This window comes from Osmerus mordax, chromosome 2, assembly GCF_038355195.1.
Source record: "Osmerus mordax isolate fOsmMor3 chromosome 2, fOsmMor3.pri, whole genome shotgun sequence".
NCBI classification, from domain to species: Eukaryota; Metazoa; Chordata; class Actinopteri; order Osmeriformes; family Osmeridae; genus Osmerus; species Osmerus mordax.
In genome coordinates this window covers 16652582-16669867 of record NC_090051.1, presented here as the reverse complement: position 1 = coordinate 16669867, position 17286 = coordinate 16652582, and the positions used below count along the sequence as shown (strand labels likewise).

Here is a 17286-nt window from a genome sequence, read left to right as displayed (position 1 = left end):
ACATCCCCCTCACAGCCAGCATGCAGTGTCTGCCTGGAGTACTCTCTCCTCCCTGCTCTTCAGGGCTGGACAACCATCTGGGTTTGGGACCATCAGTAATGTGTGAGCGCGTAGGGAGCAGACTTGTGTTTGTGCACGCGTGCGTGTATGTGTGCCCATGTGTCCTTATGAGGATTGATACGGAGACACCCTGAGAGATCTAGAACTCTCCGTCACTCAACAGCAGAACTGTGGATGCCTGACTGACAGGGCCCACTCGGCTGATTGGCTCTCTTTACAATGTTATTGGGATCGGGTCTATTTATACCCTCACAGGCTGATCATGTGGTAATAACACAGCACCGTGTGGATGACTGTCACAGTTAAATAGCACTGCCGACTGACAACGGTGACATGCAGACATTGATTTGGTATCGACTCGACTGCCTGTTTGAATTTCACACAGGCCACTGCCGCCCTCATAATGATAGGCTAGTATTGAATGCTCCTTTTCAGTACAACATTAGTGCACAGTACACTGGAAACGATCCGTCTCTGACGGTTATGATGCGTCTATTTGAGTCCATGCGTGGAGGCTGAGAGCTTTGGTTTTATCTGACAGCCCTTGTGTCCGTTTTAAATGCACATTGTTTGCCGTTTCTGGTCACTTGATAGCCTCGAGATCATTTGCATGATCTGGATTCTTTGAGCGCCTTCTTTCTAGGCTTCGTCATTGTCCTTGTGAATAGACAGTGCGGCTCATGGAAACGCAAGGCTAAATAATCCAAGTGTTATCTCCCAGCACCCGTCTCGGGCTTCTTCTCTCCCTCCTTCTCCTTTTCAACCTCCTTCTCTAACTTGAACCCGTCCACATGCTGAAATATCGGCCTGCATTACCACACTGCACAACATGGTTGTTACCTCGTTTGTAGTCCGTCATAGAACGACACACAATGCTTACTACAATGCTACACATGGTAATAACTAGGCTATCCCACTAACAGGGTTCAAAATGTAATACAGGGCTACTTATTATTAATTAGTACTATGCACTACTACACACCCGCCTGTCTGTAATCCCTGTGTGTATTGTACAGTTCCATCTCCCTGTGCAGATGTAAATCACACTCTTCCTCAAGACATTTCACCTCATTAACTCTTTTCCTCCAAACACTCCTTCACCTTTGATGTTGAACACTGATACTGCTGGCTTGCCATCTGCCCCCCCCTCCCTTCCCTCCTGCTCTAGAGACTGGGTGGTGGGGGGGGGGGCACGGGGGTTGGAGGGCTGTGAGTCCCAGCTACTACTGGAGCAGGGAGGGATGGAGGAGAGGATCAGAGGGAAGTGGGGGTGAGGGTGGCTGTCTCATCTGCCTCCCCCGCAGGGTGGCACGTGAAGATGCCTCCTCTCCTCTCGCTTCTTCTTCTACCTCCTCCCCTCTCTCCTCCCCCTCGCCTCCCCTGCGCTCCACCTGACAGGAGATGGAGTAGGCTCTCCTGTTCATTGGGATCTCGTGTCTAGTTACGCTGCTCCCGCTTAATCTTCTGTTTTGTCTTTGTGTACCAGTGCCATGGTGATACTTCCTGCATCCTGTGTGCACTCACAGATAGTGTAGCTCAACGAAGCAGCCGACCTGCGTGGGTTTTAGTCATTTGCGAATGCAACTCTGCTTTTTAATTTGTAATATTCAGATGTAATATGCGTTTAAATCCCTTGAAATCCCTTTATTTAAATATTCACATCCGAGTCATTGTGTAGAAAGTCCTCTCGTGCGCCATATTTACTGCATAAAGATTCCTTCAGCTTATTTCACTTTAGAATCACGGTCAATCACCAAGATCAATATGCCCAGTGACTCTAGCTCGCTTCTCTCCTCCTCCCTGCTCTGCTGTTCTCTGGGTCAGCTCTGCTCTGGGTTTATTCTGATCTGATCTGTTCTGCTCTGGGTGTCATGCTCTGGGCTCTGGCTGTGTTCTGTTCTGTGTGTGCTGTGGGTCCTGCTTGTCCCAGACTCCCTGGCCCGTCAGAGGGGATCTCTGGGGGATCAGATGGACTCAAGGATTAGCAGCTGCCATGAACCAGACTGACTAACTGACAGACTGCAGGCATGCTGTAAGACCCACTGGCTGGGGACAGGCTGGGACACCAGCATGGTCACCTCCTGCTCCCTAAGCCCCAGTATGTCATTATGTCTGTCACCGTCACTGTCAAGGCCAGGCTGCCAGGCTGCTGAACAACACACATTGTCAAACCAGGCTACTCGTCGTGCATTCGGATTTATGGTGAAACGTCAAATGTTGGATGAGTCACATTTGGGGACGTCTCGTCCGTTTAGACCATCTTTTCTGTCACTTAAGTGACACAAGGTTGGCTGGCTGTTCTCCTCAGTAACCAACCCTTCTTATAGCATGTCAACACACCTCTTTGCAGCGTGTTCTGGGTAGACTGTTTAACCATGTAGACACCAAGCTATGTACGGCTTCATGCTGACTGGCGAGGGAACCGATAAGGACATCAAGCCTGGTGATCTGTGATTGGACACCTGCCCACAGCTCTGAGGCACAGTCCCAATGTGAGGCCTGGTTCTGATTCTGGTGAGAGGCTGGAACTCCAGCTGGGCTCAGATTCAGCTACCTGTCACTCACACACTCCAGATAGACATAGCCTGGAATCACCTGCGGAGCCACGATGACACTGGTTATTGCTGGACACACACACACACACACACAGAACTTGACATCCTTTAATTATTGCTGGAGTGGTTCAGCTGCATTGTTCTATTCTTGTAGAGTTGCCGGTGTGGGGTTGGACCAAGAATATAACTATTGTGAGATTCTCTTCGAGATTTTTTATTTCTTTTCTTTCTTTCTCTCTCTCACGCACTTTTTTCTCTCTTTTCTCTCTCTTTTCTCTCTCTTTTCTCTCTCTTTTCTCTTTCTTTTCTCTCTCTTTTCTCTCTCTTTTCTCTCTCGCTCTCACATTTTTTGCCCTCCTTTTTCTTGGTTCTTTATTTTTCTATCCCTCCCTCCCTCCCTCAGACGTGCCAGACAGAGGCACTTCATGGAGGGAGACTGCTGGAGGTGTCATAATAGAGTAGCAGGTTATTATCACTTCATTACAGTCTATAGAAGAAGCCAAATACCCAATGGTACACAGACACGCTATACACATGCACACACGCATACACACATATTTGCACACACACTAAACAAACCCTCACCCACGTGATATATCGCAGTCTATCTCCCTCGCCACAGAGGAGGGACAGACTGATGGAACTCAGTAGGGATTGTGCGTTTATGTACTTCCGAAAAAAGGCCACTTCGACACCCTCGTCGGACCACAGCAAGCCACTCAGCGGGATACCAAATGTGTCTGTGCGTGGTGTCGATAAAGAGATAGAGAAATGTAATTGCGGCTGATCTGTAGATAGCTGCCACCCGGGCATCACAGCCTCAGCCCCATAGACTAGAGGGAGGGTCTCTTTCCAGGAAGCAGCCGTGAGAGAGGAGGGGGTTACAGAGGAGAGGAACATCTATCGGTCACACTAATCCTACACGTGGCATGGCTTCCGCTTCGAGACAGAATGCAGTCAAACGTTCTGTCGCTCCGTAGCTGGGGCTCCATATGCTCTGCTGGGCAAACAGAGGATTGTCAGAAACCAGAGTGGGGACAGTGGAGAAGTGGCACAAGTCTTAAGTGACAGACAAGGGGGGGGGCTCTGTTTATAGGATTCCTATCCAGCTCAGGTAAGACGGCCGGAGGTTCTTGTCTGGTCCAGAGACTGGTAAGACTGACAGTTACACTGTCGATCCGAAGAGAGCAAAGGAAGGATACCCTTTGCTGCTTTTTGTGGTAACTATTTATGGAGTAGCTCCTGGGTATCTAGACTGGTACCTTCAGTGCTGTAGTGTGTGTGTTTGGAGGTGGTTTAGAGAGACAGTGTATGGGGTGTATCTCTCTTGTGTCTGGCTATTGATCTGCCGGCCAATTACAGCCCTGAGGCACAGTAGTCTAGTGCATCTACAGTGCCTCACACATTCTAATGCATACAAACGAGACACACAAAACAGCAGTGATGGACATTTGGCAGTGTTTGCGTGCGCCTTCTCCCGATCTAGAAATCAAACTCTAATTATACAACTCTCTAGGGTGTCATTCGGTCTGCCAGCTCAGCTTGTGTTACCATACCTGATACATCTACTGCTAAGCTCTTATACTGAACCACTGGACTCTTGACTCTATATTTTATTCAGCTTTTTGATCGATTTTTTTGTCTCTCTCTCTGCCTTCCTTTTGGTTGCAGGGCACCACTGTCTGGATTTGTGGATGTTGTGGATGTGTTAGGGGAGCTGTCTGAAGAAACTCCGTGGAGTTGGACTTCCTGGGCCAGAGCCAGCGACCTGCAGGCTGAGGGAGACGCGGGAGAGGCCGCAGAGACGTGATTAAAATGGGGTAAGTTTAGACGGCCGAAGGGTTAACGCAACCATCTGAGGGTTCGGTTTCCAGCCTTATCGCTGGAATACGATGCTCCATGTTGTGTAACCACACAAACACACACACACACACACACACTGCTCATTATCCTAAGAGCACTCATCACACCACATACACACTAACGCATGAAATCCCATACACACACAGACACACGCACACCACACATATACACACACAGCAAGCCCTTCACCCACTGTCCTCCGCATCTCCTCCATCATATTTACAGTTAGTCCTCCTGTGTGTGGAGCGGCAGGGGGACAGATTTACCGTGGAGTCAGTGCAGATGAAATACTTCCATGTTAGTGCTCTGACAGCAGGGTCTGGGAGAGCATGGTCCTCCATAAAGCCTGCCTCATACCAGGGCTTCACACTGCAGTAATTCAATCAACGAAAGGGGACAAAGGCTATCCGTCAGTAGACCCGTGTGCTCTAACACATGCATGTTACCTCACACACGAGGAATATGCCACTTGCTTATTAGACAGTTGCTCTCAATGCTAATGAAGTTTTTTTATTCACTTGTCAGTGCTTTTTGTCGAAATGAGAATGGTGTAGGTTCACACGCTCAAACAAGCAACAAGGGCTGTTCAGACTAATGATTGACAACTTCCAAACTTAGCCGGCCCTCTGGGCCGTAAGGATTAACACTGTCTGCATAGATTTAGATTTGGAGATAAATAGCTTTGTTTTGGCTCGCAGCTTATTTAATTGCAGTTCACAAATTTGATTTGTGGAGAGCTGGCTGCTGTGTTTGCTGAGACAAGTTTCTTAATTAGACCAGAAGGCTTTCCTCGCTACCTCCATCTCGGCTGGGAGTATCGATACCATCCACCACCATCAGCTAAAACACCATAAAGCATAGAGGATTTTCTACATAGAGCAACAAAGAGGAACATAAAGGAATTTGTCTCCAAATCAATGCTATAATGGGGGGGGGGGGTTATTATTTTATAACTCCTGCTTTTTTACCCTGATTTGTGCTGAAGATACAACTAGCCCCAAGCCATGAACTGTGTCCTAATTACAGATAGGGAGAAATTGAGAAAGAAATGGAGAGAGGGAGAGAGAAAGAGTCAGTTAGAGGGAGAAAGAGAGAGAGATGAGGGAAAGGAAGGAAGGAATTGAGAAGGAGTCCTCTAAGCAGCGTCCGCCGTTAATCCCCGGCATCTCTCTGATTAGTCAAAGTGAAGGGCCGAAGGCAGACCGCAAAGAGGCAGTCTTCATTACTGCCCGTTCAGCTTAGCATTTCCCCCCCCCCCCCCCCACTCCTTCTCCCCTCCCTTCTCTCATGGGCAGAGCGAGGAACGTATAATCCCTCTCTTTTATTCATGCTGCAGAGCGCTGCCATTTTTAGAAATCGAATGCGATTATTTGAGTTGAGGAACCGCGCATCGGGGGCCCGAGCGGTGGCCATCCAATAGGCTGTCTCCGTGGCCCTGCGCCTCCGCTCTGACAGCCTGTCACATGGACAAAGCCTGGGCACGCAGGGATGCAGAGATAAGCCCCCTCCTGCTAAGGTCAACATGAAATTGCAAGGAATCCAAAGCATTCTTCATTTCACACATTACCTCAGTACCTCCGTGTCAGTCCTTCAACACATTCTCGTGTGTATGTGTGTCTGTCTTGTCTGACTGTCTGCCTACTTGTCTAGTCTGTCTGCTCAAATCTCTGTCTGGTTTGTGTACATGGCTGCTTGTAATGTGTCTTCTCTGTGTCGGCCTCCTGATCGACGCCCGTCTCCCTGCCCCGCTGTTCCAGGTCCCCGGTGCCTCTCTCCGAAGGCTGGAGTTTCAGACGACAGCCATGCCGGACGTGAAGACAGCGCCATGTGACTATCCCTCCTCCGCCGGCCCGCTTGCTGGCTGCAGCCTCGCCATGGATCTGGAGCCCTGCTTGACTGACCATCCCCTGCCTCTCCCCCTGGCTGCTCCCCTCCCCGCCTACCCTGGCCACAGTGCAGCGCCCTACTCCACCCTCCAGGGGGCATCACCCAGTCCCATGCCCAGGTGTAACAGCAGTGCCCTGCTCTCCAGCCTGGGCCTGCGCTACTGCTCCAGTAGCAGTGGCCCCCCACTTAGGCGAGCTGATGGGCTGGGGCCACACACAGGACTCCCCCCAGCCAGTTGCAACAGCGTAGGCAGCAGACTGTACCGTAGCATGGAGAACCTCAACTGGAATGCCATGTCCGAGCCCAGCCTGTTTTCACTCAGCACCCCCTACAGGAGCATGGACAGTGAGTTTATCTTCCGCTGCACCGCCACCAGCCACTGGTACGACGGGCCGCCCGAGGGGCCCCAGGTCTATGGTATGATGCCCACCCCAGAGAGCCTGGCCTTCTACCCCCGCCGGGGACCAGCCAGGCGAGACCAGCCCCTCTTCCCCCAGTGGCTGTTCCCGGGGGTGGACGACTGGGGAGGAAACGCCAGGAGGGGCCTGAGAGAGAAGCTCCGCCTCCAAAGCGCTCGGGCGTCCGAGCCCCACAAGCCCCTGCGGCCCCAGGTGATCCCGGGCGCTCCGCCTCTCCTGCCGGGCTTGTCGGAGAGGGAGGGGTCCCCCAGTCGGTTCCCGGGGGGGAGATCTCTGTGCGCCCGGCGCATCACCAGTCCCGAGGAGATCAAACAGGAAGTTCTGAGGCGCCTTCAGCTCCGACGCCAGAGGAGCACGCCCAACCTGGCCGCGCTCGTCCCCCCGGAGAGCCAGGGCGGCGTGGCCAAGTCCTACACGGCAGAGTCCCTCTGCGGGAACGGGCCGGAGCCCTCGGCGGAGCGCAAGAGACCCCCCGTGGGCCGACTGCACATCCCCACCTTTGAGGAGTTCAAGAGGATGAGGCAGAATGGGGGGAGCCGGCGGAGCGTGGGTACAGACCCGGCACCAGAAGCGGTTTCTGGGTCGGGGTCCACAGCCGGAGCCTGTGAGGCTTTGATGACCGCTCCATCCGGGGAGAGAGACTCTCGGAGGCAGGTTGGACTTGATCGAGAGATGGAGACAAAAGAGGAGGGGAGGGGGAGTGGAGAGAGGACAGATGGAGGAGAGGGCAGAGGCAGTGACAGTATGTTGACACTCATCTCCCCTGAGCAACCTCCCTGTCAGCCAGCCATCCGAGAACAGAATAAAGAGTCCACAAAATCCCCCATATGTACAGGCCCTGCACCCCGCACCCCCCTGCAGCCAGTGGTCAGAGCAGCCCCAGAGATTGGTCTTGGGGCTTGGTCAAGCCCAGGGACGGGGCCTGTTGCAGGGTCTGAACAACAGCAGGGAGAGGAGGAGGCCAGCCCACCCAGCGTGAGCCTGGACCCAGCCGAGCAGGTCCCTTTCCCCCCCCGCAGGGAGAGCTCCGAGGGCCCGTCCAGCTGCTGTCCCGCCCTGCTCCTGGAGGGGGCCCACCTCTCCAGCTATGGGGCCAAGATCTATAAGATGAAGGATGGCTTCATTGGGTCCGCCTTGGACCTCATCAAGAAGAGGTGAGTCACCTGCTCCACTGACTATTAGCTCATTGGTCGTTGATGTGTCCTAATGGGGTTTGACTGATGTGACAAGTGATGTGGTCAGATTGGTTGTCCTGAGCGGCTGAAGGGAAGGCTAATAGGCGTGAGATAAAATGCTAATGAACGGATCAATATTGTTTAGAGCTGTGGAGCCTGTTGCAGTAGATCTGTTTCCATTCCAAGTTCTGCTCTCTGTTCTGTGTCTCAGTCTGAAGGAGGTCATTCATAACAAGACCGTTTCATTCAAACTGGGTTCCTCTGGAATTCAGCCAGAAAGAAAAACACTCACAATAAATAACACCAGGAAAATACCCCTTCTCTTGGAATGAATTCGAAAACCCACCTACAGTATTTGATCACATGTCAATGGGCCTTGCTAAGATGTGTTGTGTTTATCTCGACTTGGTTCTCCCTTGAAGGGATGACTGTTCTCAGGTGTATTAGTAGTCTGGAGTGCTTTCGTGGGTAGCTGGTTGGCTGGTAGCAGACTTTAACTCAGTTTGTATTGCCATTCATTAGCTCAGCTTTGGCTAGCAGATGTTGGAGCGAACAGATAGAGCAGGCTGATGGCTGCCCTGTTGGATGGCATCACTGTGGTTGAGCCAGATCTGCCAGTGTCTCAAGTATGACATAGTGTCCGTAGACAAACAACATAGTGAGGCAGATTGACACTTTGGAGGGGTGTTCTGTCTCTCCTGGGCCAACAGTCTGGCGTCACACACACACATACTCCCTCACTCACACACACACACACACACACACACATACTCCCTTACTCACACACACACACACACACACACAGGGACACGACTGATGGTTGCAGCCATGGAATGGCTTTCTTCTCCGTCCTAAACGCCTCTCCTCATCCTCCTCCTCCGATGTAACACTCCGCTCAGCTCCTCTCTTTGTCTGCACCGCTGGCACCCATGATGGATGGATGGTGGAGGCAAGCTGCATGGAATCAGGAGGGGCGTGTGTCTGTGTGTGCGCGAGTGCGTGTGTTTGAGGAGGCGTGTACGTGTGTGCTCTCCAGACGGAAAAACCAATTGGCACGTATCCATATTTTTATGTCTCTCCTATGTGCAATTGGCGAGAGTTTGACAGTCTCATCCTCTATCTCTATATTTATGACATGGCTTTTTGCACAGGGGGATGACATTACACATTTTGTCACGTTAACATATTTCGTGTTTGGCTCACCATGTAAAGTATGGATCTGAATTAGACTTCTGTCATCTGCAAGCTTTGTGAATATTTTATAAAGGTAGATAAACATCGTAATTAAACATGAAGATTCTCCGCACCCTGTATGCAGCCCTGGGGGGGCAGGGTTTTCAGACCCAGGAGACAACACACATCTGTCTGTGATACGATCTCTCTATGCTAGACATCCTTTCTGCTTTATATTAAACTGCTGACCTGTACTAGGCTGGACTGGTGCTGTTTTCCCACAGTCGGCTAATTGCCAAGCTGCTGTCATTTATCTTTTTGAGCCTAGCCTGTCCCCTTAAGTCCTGATCATATTCTCTGTTTGGATATGCTGTCCTGTGTATTTTCAAAAACCTTTAGCAATATCCTAGCTATCATGGTAAGGTTCAATACAGTGTCCCACTGTTGTGCAGTGAAAGGAGATTTATCATACACAGTGGTTGGTTTGTAAATTAACCTTGAGGTAATAACCTCAGATAAATCATCCTGTATGTCACAGGTCATATCTTCAAAGAAATTCTTTAATCACAGTTATTCCAACCGGAACCAAATGACTGCTTTACTGCTGCATCTTACAGGAGCCTGCATATTCATAATTTAAATCGAATTGCCCCTGGCACCTGCTGAATTTTGACATGGAAGTAACCCGCTCTCTTGGTTCTTTGTTTCATGTATTAATGATTAGCTTGAATGAAGAACCAAAGGTGGAGATAGGATTGTTTGTTGTGTGTGTGATGTGAGTGTTTGTTTATTCAGATCAGACCAAACACACTGGAGGGATCTGATCTCTATGCAGATAGCCGGTCAGCGACGAGCTCAGCATTAACTAGACGTGAGGGCTGGTGAGGCTTCGGAAACACCAGCGTTATGTAAGAGTCTAATAATTAAGTCTTCATGTAAATGAGGAGGGGAGATGGGTGCTTTCATGGGACAGGCGAAAGAAAGTCAGCCGTTTAATGGGTCACATGAGGATGGGAGCATAAAAAGATCATTTTAATATCTTTCTTTCCCATTTACAAATGTTTCTTTTACAAATAATTAATATGTCATCCTTATGCATACGATTGAGAAAGAATTATTGTTCAGAATTGAAAATATAATCAGCCAGGGAGCGGAGAGATGTTTTAGGGAGAAATGTGTGACGTTATTGTCCATGCAAATAAATTGGACTTAGCATTAGATGCCAACCCTGTCAGAGTGCTCTGTGCTCCTAATCCATTATTGTGTGCGTGTGTGTCTCTGCATGTGTGCCTGGAGAGGTTGTGTGTCTCGGTTCACACGCTTGCCACGTGTTCGGAGCATGGCCGCCCTGCCGCCCAGCACACAAAGAACTGAGAGGCATGTGGGATGCGAGCAGGGCCGGTCTGGCGTGCTGCCTTGTGGTCCAGGAGTTCAGGTGTTAATAGGAACTGATGCGTCCAATTACCTTCCCCCTGAGCCCCTCTGTTGTGGCCAGGCAAACACCTCCCTGGAGGAGCGGAGGAGGGAGGAACTGGATGGGGGGGGGGGGGGGGATGAGAAAGGATGGAGAGAGGGATGAATGAGGGATCAAATGAATGGCGGAAAGAGAGGAGAGAAGTGCCAGGAATCATAATTTCATCCTTAACGCCCCCCCCATTCTTTTTTCTCTATCCTCCCCACTCTCACTCCCTCTTTCCCCCTTGTGCTTTTTTTGATTTTTTTCTCCCTTTCTTCCCTCTCTTTTCCCCTTTCTCCCTCTACCTCATTTCCTTCTCTCTCGCCTTCTCTCTCCCCCCTCTGTCTCTCTCTCCAGCTGCAGTGCAGAGATCTCAGCAGAGGCCCCCGTCAGGATGTCAGGTGACCACGACGATGGCGCTGACATCACCGCTCCCCCCCCAGCCTGTCAATCCTCCACTGTCTCCATGGCAACGACGCCCTGCGGAGTGGCGGGTTGCGACGAGCCTGCAGGAGCAGAGGAACCAGCAGAATGCGTAAGTCTCTCTCTCTCTTTCTCTCCTTTGGTTTTCCTTTTTGGCTCTCTGTCGCTCATTCGCTCGCTCGCTCGCCATGCTCAAGGCAGCACTGGGTTACAGCCCTCTCTCTCACGCACACACACGGAGTTGACAGGGGCATGGAAGGATGGTTAGGGCAGGGGGACTAGGCACAAGCGCACGCACCCAGTGTGGTATAAGAAACTGACCACAGCAGGCATGCAGCACCAGCCCCAGCTCAGCGAGGGACAATGGAAGTAAATGGGGATTAAACCCGGAGGTTGATGGCTGGTAACTGTTCTTCTCACGTTATTTATCCTCTCCGCTCCTCTCCTCTCCCCCTCTCTTCTATCCTCTCTGCCTAGCCTAGCCACTGGTAGCATTGTGTTGATGTGTGCTGTAATCCCAATCCTCTCTGCCTAGCCTAGCCACTGGTAGCATTGTGTTGATGTGTGCTGTAATCCCAATCCTCTCTGCAGGGGTCTCTAGAGGGCCGCGTCCACACATTCAATGTCTGGTTCCCGGTCGTAATGTGTTCATACGAGGACGGCACGCCGTGTTCCACTCTCGCTTTAGCGTAGATAAAGTGTAGCCTGGCGTAGCTTGCGCTGGCTCTGATGCATGGAGAGACCGCCTGCCTTTTCTCTCTGTCATGACAGCCCTTCATTAATACCGCGCAGATGCTGCATTAATTATTCTGCACAACACCCGACTCCTCCGCTTTGTGTTTCCCGTCCTGTCGTTGTGGGATATGAAAACGTAGCCCTTCGCCCTTCACTGCCCCTGGAAGGGTTGGCCCGTCACGGCTTGGCTTTCCGTTCATAACTTAGATGTCTGGAAACCCCCTCAAGAATTTTGAATTTGTAATCGGTGATCTAGTGATCGATGCTTCTAGATGTCTGATCGATCTCTGATTTGCATCTGACCTGCATCTGCAAAGGTGAAGGGTCACGAGTCACCGTGGTGACCTCTCAGCACACCCACAGGTCGACTGCTGAGGGCCCAGATGAATGGCAGAATGATCAGATTGACTTGTCTTGTCTGATGGCGCCAGCACACTAGGTTAGAATGCAAGGTCCTGTGTGACAAATCCTGGGTTTATCTCAAAGGGGTAGACACAGGGGATTGTTGACGAATGGAATCTCTCCTCATCATCAAGGCTGCTCTGAGCAAAATCCACCCTTGGAGAAAAGAGAGCCTGTTTGTGTCCCTGTCTGGGTGCTGCCTTGTATCCCACAGTGAGAAGGATCCGTTGGACAGTCAGACAGTATCCGCTGTTCAGTCCATGGTAAAAATACAGACTCATTAGGCAGACGTACCTGGTTCAGCATGGGCAATTATGTCCCTGATAACGCTATCAGCCCCCTGATCACGCTATCAGCCCCCTGATCACGCTATCAGCCCCCTGATCACGCTATCAGCCCCCTGATCACGCTGTCAGCCCCCTGATCACGCTATCAGCCCCCTGATCACGCTATCAGCCCCCTGATCACGCTATCAGCCCCCTGATCACGCTGTCAGCCCCCTGATCACGCTGTCAGCCCCCTGATCACGCTATCAGCCCCCTGATCACGCTGTCAGCCCCCTGATCACGCTATCAGCCCCCTGATCACGCTATCAGCCCCCTGATCACGCTATCAGCCCCCTGATCACGCTATCAGCCCCCTGATCACGCTATCAGCCCCCTGATCACGCTGTCAGCCCCCTGATCACGCTGTCAGCCCCCTGATCACGCTATCAGCCCCCTGATCACGCTATCAGCCCCCTGATCACGCTATCAGCCCCCTGATCCCACTGTCACCCCTTCGTCATGTTTCACAACAGGGCATCTCTCCCACTCGCCGTCTGGTGTTGTCACGTGTTGTTGCCATGCAAGGGATTAATTGACAGGTGCCTCTCTCCAATCAGCAGCACTCTGGGCTGAGCTGCAGGCGTTCCAGCTCCGACGCGGCCTATGAGCCGGCTGAGACGGTGAGGGCCCAGCGCGAGTGCCGTCTGCGGCCCCACTACAGCGACCCCATGCCGGCTGATGCCGCCAAGCGCAAGCAGCTGGAGATGAAGATCGCGGCGGCAGCACGGTTCCACAGCCAGCGCAGGGACAGGGACCGAGACAGGGACCGGGACAGTGGTGAGTGGATTCTACATTTCCAACTCAAAAATCTGGAATCTGTCTGTGATTGAAAGTTTTTTTTTTAATAATATGTCTCCAAAAGGCAGGTTTTGTTGTCATGTTACATATAGTTTGGGAGTGCACAAAGCCATAGAGTTTTTTTTTTTTTTATCATCATTGCATAAAACAACGATAAAACAATGCCTTGTACACTTATGTAACTCTACTTAATTTGATGAGTAAGCGAAACGATTTTCAAAATCACCCCGAGTGTTGTCAGTTGTGACCTGTAGCTACACCGGCATACAGGCATATATGGGCATGTTGTATCCTGTCGTTTGATAGCAGGCTCTCCATGTCCCTGTCGGCGTTCATGAACTCCCCATTTGACCAGATGTAACCAGTGTGGATAGCAGTACTGCTATAGGGCAGACAGGGCAGGAGTCCTCCCTCTTTAGTTGTCTGGCAATATCTAGCTGGGCAGTCTTCCCAGTGCCCCTGTCTGGCACGGAGCCTGTGTGCTTCTAACACAGAGTCTCTGGAGGTCTTTACACAGTCCCACCCGCATGACTGTCCTCGCTTACCTAGCAGGCTGTTGACTCTCCTCTCTGCCTGGCTCAGGCAGCTTGTGGATCTGTGACTCCGCTGAAAAGAGTGACGCCCCAGTGAGCCTGTGGAGTCGTGCAGTGTCTGAGCAGGCAGGGGATTAGGCCAGAGAGCCGGCGGGAACAGCAGTGTGGTTGCGTGCAGCGATGCGCGGCACAGCCAGGCCGAGAGGCTGCTCTCAGACAAGCCGAGCCGTCAAACCCCAGCCGGACTTGTCACAGACGCCACAGCCTCATGTGACCTCACCGCTCTGAGTGTTTTTCTGACCACTAACCCTTTAACTCTGAAGTAGTTCCGTCAAAGTAACAGCCTCCAGCCTCCTTCTTTCCAAGCGACTGCTCTTGGATGCTGATTGGACGCAGGCAGCTGAATCCCAGTAACCTATCGCGTGTGTTCCTTAACATTTTCCCTCCGGTCTTGACATTTGAAGATAGTTTTGTTTTCAACGGTATGATATTAACGAGCCTCATCTGTTTGGCTTCAAGTAGGAGGGAATACGCTGTTGAAGCTAGCCTGATTATGTAACCGCCTAACGGAGTGGCCTCACATTGCTTCCGTCTATCCCTTGGGAGAAGCAGCTTCTACAACCTCTCAACAATGTCCTGTCTTGTCCTGACTGATGCAGGACATATGTTAGTCAATATGTTGCCATATGGTAATGCTGACCTTAATGGACTATTGACAATATTTTGATGTCCGGAGCCAAAGGTCTTAGTCGAAGGTCGTGCGAGTGGGGAAGAAAGTCTTCTATATGATAATGATAGTAGTTGATGACAGATAGTTAGTGATTAAAGAAGCCTTTCCGTTCATCTCCCACGGAACGTTAGACCTAACCCTGCCGTGCGTGTGTCCCTCCCACAGCCCCGGCTGCGTTGCGTGGCCGCTCGGAGCCCAGCGGTGAGGAGCGCGCCGGGGGCCTGAGGGTGCGGCGAGGCGGGCAGCATCGCTGGAGCACCGTGAGCAGCCTGAGCGTGGACAGTGGCGTGGTGGGCCTGAGCGATGAGCGCGAGGAGGACGAGGAGCCGCGCAGGGTGCGGCGCGGCGGCGGGGCGGAGGTGGAGCGCGTGGACAGCGGCATCGGGCCGGGCCTGGCCCGGGGCTGGAAGAGGCCCTCGGCCTCCCTCAGGGTCTGGGAGGCCCAGAGGCCCTGCCCTGACTGTGGCCAGAGGGACAGGGAGGGCATGTGCGAGCGCTGCTCCAAGCTGCGCACCGAGCGCAAGGAGGCCATCCTGGAGTTCCTGAACACCGAGTCGAGCTACGGCGAGGACCTGCGCATCATCAAGGAGGAGTTCTACTGCCCCATGCAGAGCGCCGCTCTGCTGAGCGCCGAGCAGCTGGCCGTGGTCTTCAGCAACGTCCAGGAGCTCATCGACGTCAACGAGCGCTTCACGGAACACCTGCAGGACAGCATCGACCAGGCCTTCGACCAGGTGAAGCACACACACACCACTTACACACACGGGCACACACACACACACACCACCCATCGGTTCTTGGACATTTGAATCCCATACAGTAGATAACCTGGCTGCTGTGTCTCCAAACAGGGGGATGAGGACCTGCTGACAGTGTGTATTGGGGAGATCTTCCTGGAGTTTGTCAACATGCTGCCAGCCTTCCAGACCTACTGCCTGCAGCAGTCCACTTCAGTAAACATGCTCAACACCTTGGAGAAGGAGAAGGAACTCCTCAGGTAGATGAGCTAGCAGACTGCCCTGTAGTAGCACGGTATCCTGCAACATCTGCACCTGTAGATTATACTGGATTTGCCATTGACTGTCTCTAATTTAGGATTTTAACTGTCTGGTTAAAGACAAAGACATTTGTCTATTTTCCCTGTTCTGACTGTATAGACTGAATAGATGTGTGAACTGAACACAGTGCCCAAGGACCAGTAGCTTACGCTAGTCTAGCTACTCCATGGTGTTACTCAGAGAAAAAACAGAGGAGACCGAAGGCCATCATTTATTCATAACTGAACCTATTTGGAGAATAGTGCTGAAGTCATCACCTATTTTAGATCCAGCCATTTCTCACTCAATGACTCAGGCTTCCACTGATTCTCTTCACTGTGGAATGAGGTCTGAGTTCTTCTAACGACACTGGCCCACCGTTCGATGTTTTGTTTATTTGGAATCTTACAGTTGGCCTCTTTCTTTCTGTCTCAATCTGTCTTTCTCCCGCTCTCCTCCCAGGATCTTCCTGGACGTGTCCCAGAATGACAACACGGCGCTGCGTCGTATGAACCTGCGCTCCTTCCTCATGGCGCCTCTCCAACGCGTCACCAAGTACCCGCTCCTCCTCAGCCGCATCAGCAAGGCCACCACGGAGTGCCACCCGGACCACGGGCGCCTGCGCGAGGCCAAGAGCCGCGTCGAGTCCCACCTGGAGCACATCAACATGAAAACCCGGCAGGAGGGCACCGTCACCTGGTCCCTGCGCTCCTTCCGCCGCGACAGCCGCAAGAACCGCGAGGTCATCAACATCGAGATGAGGGAGCTGTCTCTGAAGACCGTGGGCTGGGCCCGGGAGAGCACGCGCTTCGTCATGGAAGGGCCCCTGCAGCTGTCCCAGCCCGCCGACGGCCAGTGGCTGAAGAAGGGCAGCAAGGCCCTCAAGTTCCAGAACGTGCAGAGCCTGCTGATGGTGCGGACGCAGCGGGCGGGGGAGGGGGGGGCGCCGCCGGCGGCGGGGGGGCAGGCGCCTGGCTGTCAGGCGGACCCGGGCGCCCGGGGGGAATGTGAGCTGCAGGAGCCCCCCGGGGAGAGCGTGTGGGATGGCGTGCTGGTCCTCATCAAGGACAAGAGCAGCGGGAAGTTTGCGGTGCTGCGGGAGCCCATCCGCCTGGCCAACTGCGTGGTGTCGGCCGACCCAGAGTGCGAGGACACCTTTGAGCTGCTGGACATCCGGAGGGATGCTTTCGTGTTCAGGGCGTCGGACAAGGCGCGCACACAGCAGTGGTTCCGCCAGATCAAGAGGTATTCCCGGGATTTAGGGCCCTGGAGGAAGAGGCGCAACGCTCTGCCTAATATCATGATTAACACGAACCAGAGTCGCTCCTGAGACTCATTCCCCCTGAGGAAGCCTCTCATCTGCTCCTCCACGTGCTGGACCTGGGTACACAGGTGTACATAAATAGACAGTGCTACTGCTACTGAGAACTCTGTGGGAGATTCCAGTAATGAGTCTCTCAACACCCAGGCCCAGACAGTAATGAAGATGGCACTTTTTTTCTACAAGACTGCAAGTGCGTAATACTGTTCATGAATGATTCTTTTTTTCATTTCAAACTGAAAGAAAACGACCAGACATTAGCGACCAAAAGAGAGACTTGGTTGGAAGTACTGACACCCTTGATTGTAAAGATGTTTTGAGAGAAAATATTTTTTTTTCATTCATTTGACAGTGTCTGTGTTGAAAAAATTGGTTAAAAAAAAACATGGTTAC

At 52.2% G+C, this 17286-nt stretch overlaps 1 protein-coding gene across 1 annotated transcript; it reads left to right on the top strand.

The window, feature by feature from the left end:
- The first annotated feature begins 6175 nt into the window (after positions 1 to 6175).
- arhgef49 (Rho guanine nucleotide exchange factor 49) lies at positions 6176 to 16902 on the top strand. Its single transcript, XM_067261107.1, has 8 exons — positions 6176 to 7438; positions 7646 to 7938; positions 10946 to 11123; positions 13035 to 13228; positions 14696 to 15269; positions 15387 to 15532; positions 16035 to 16515; positions 16594 to 16902. The coding sequence occupies exons 1-8, from the start codon at positions 6176 to 6178 to the stop codon at positions 16900 to 16902; spliced, it is 3438 nt and encodes a 1145-aa protein (XP_067117208.1).
- The last annotated feature ends 384 nt before the right edge of the window (positions 16903 to 17286 follow it).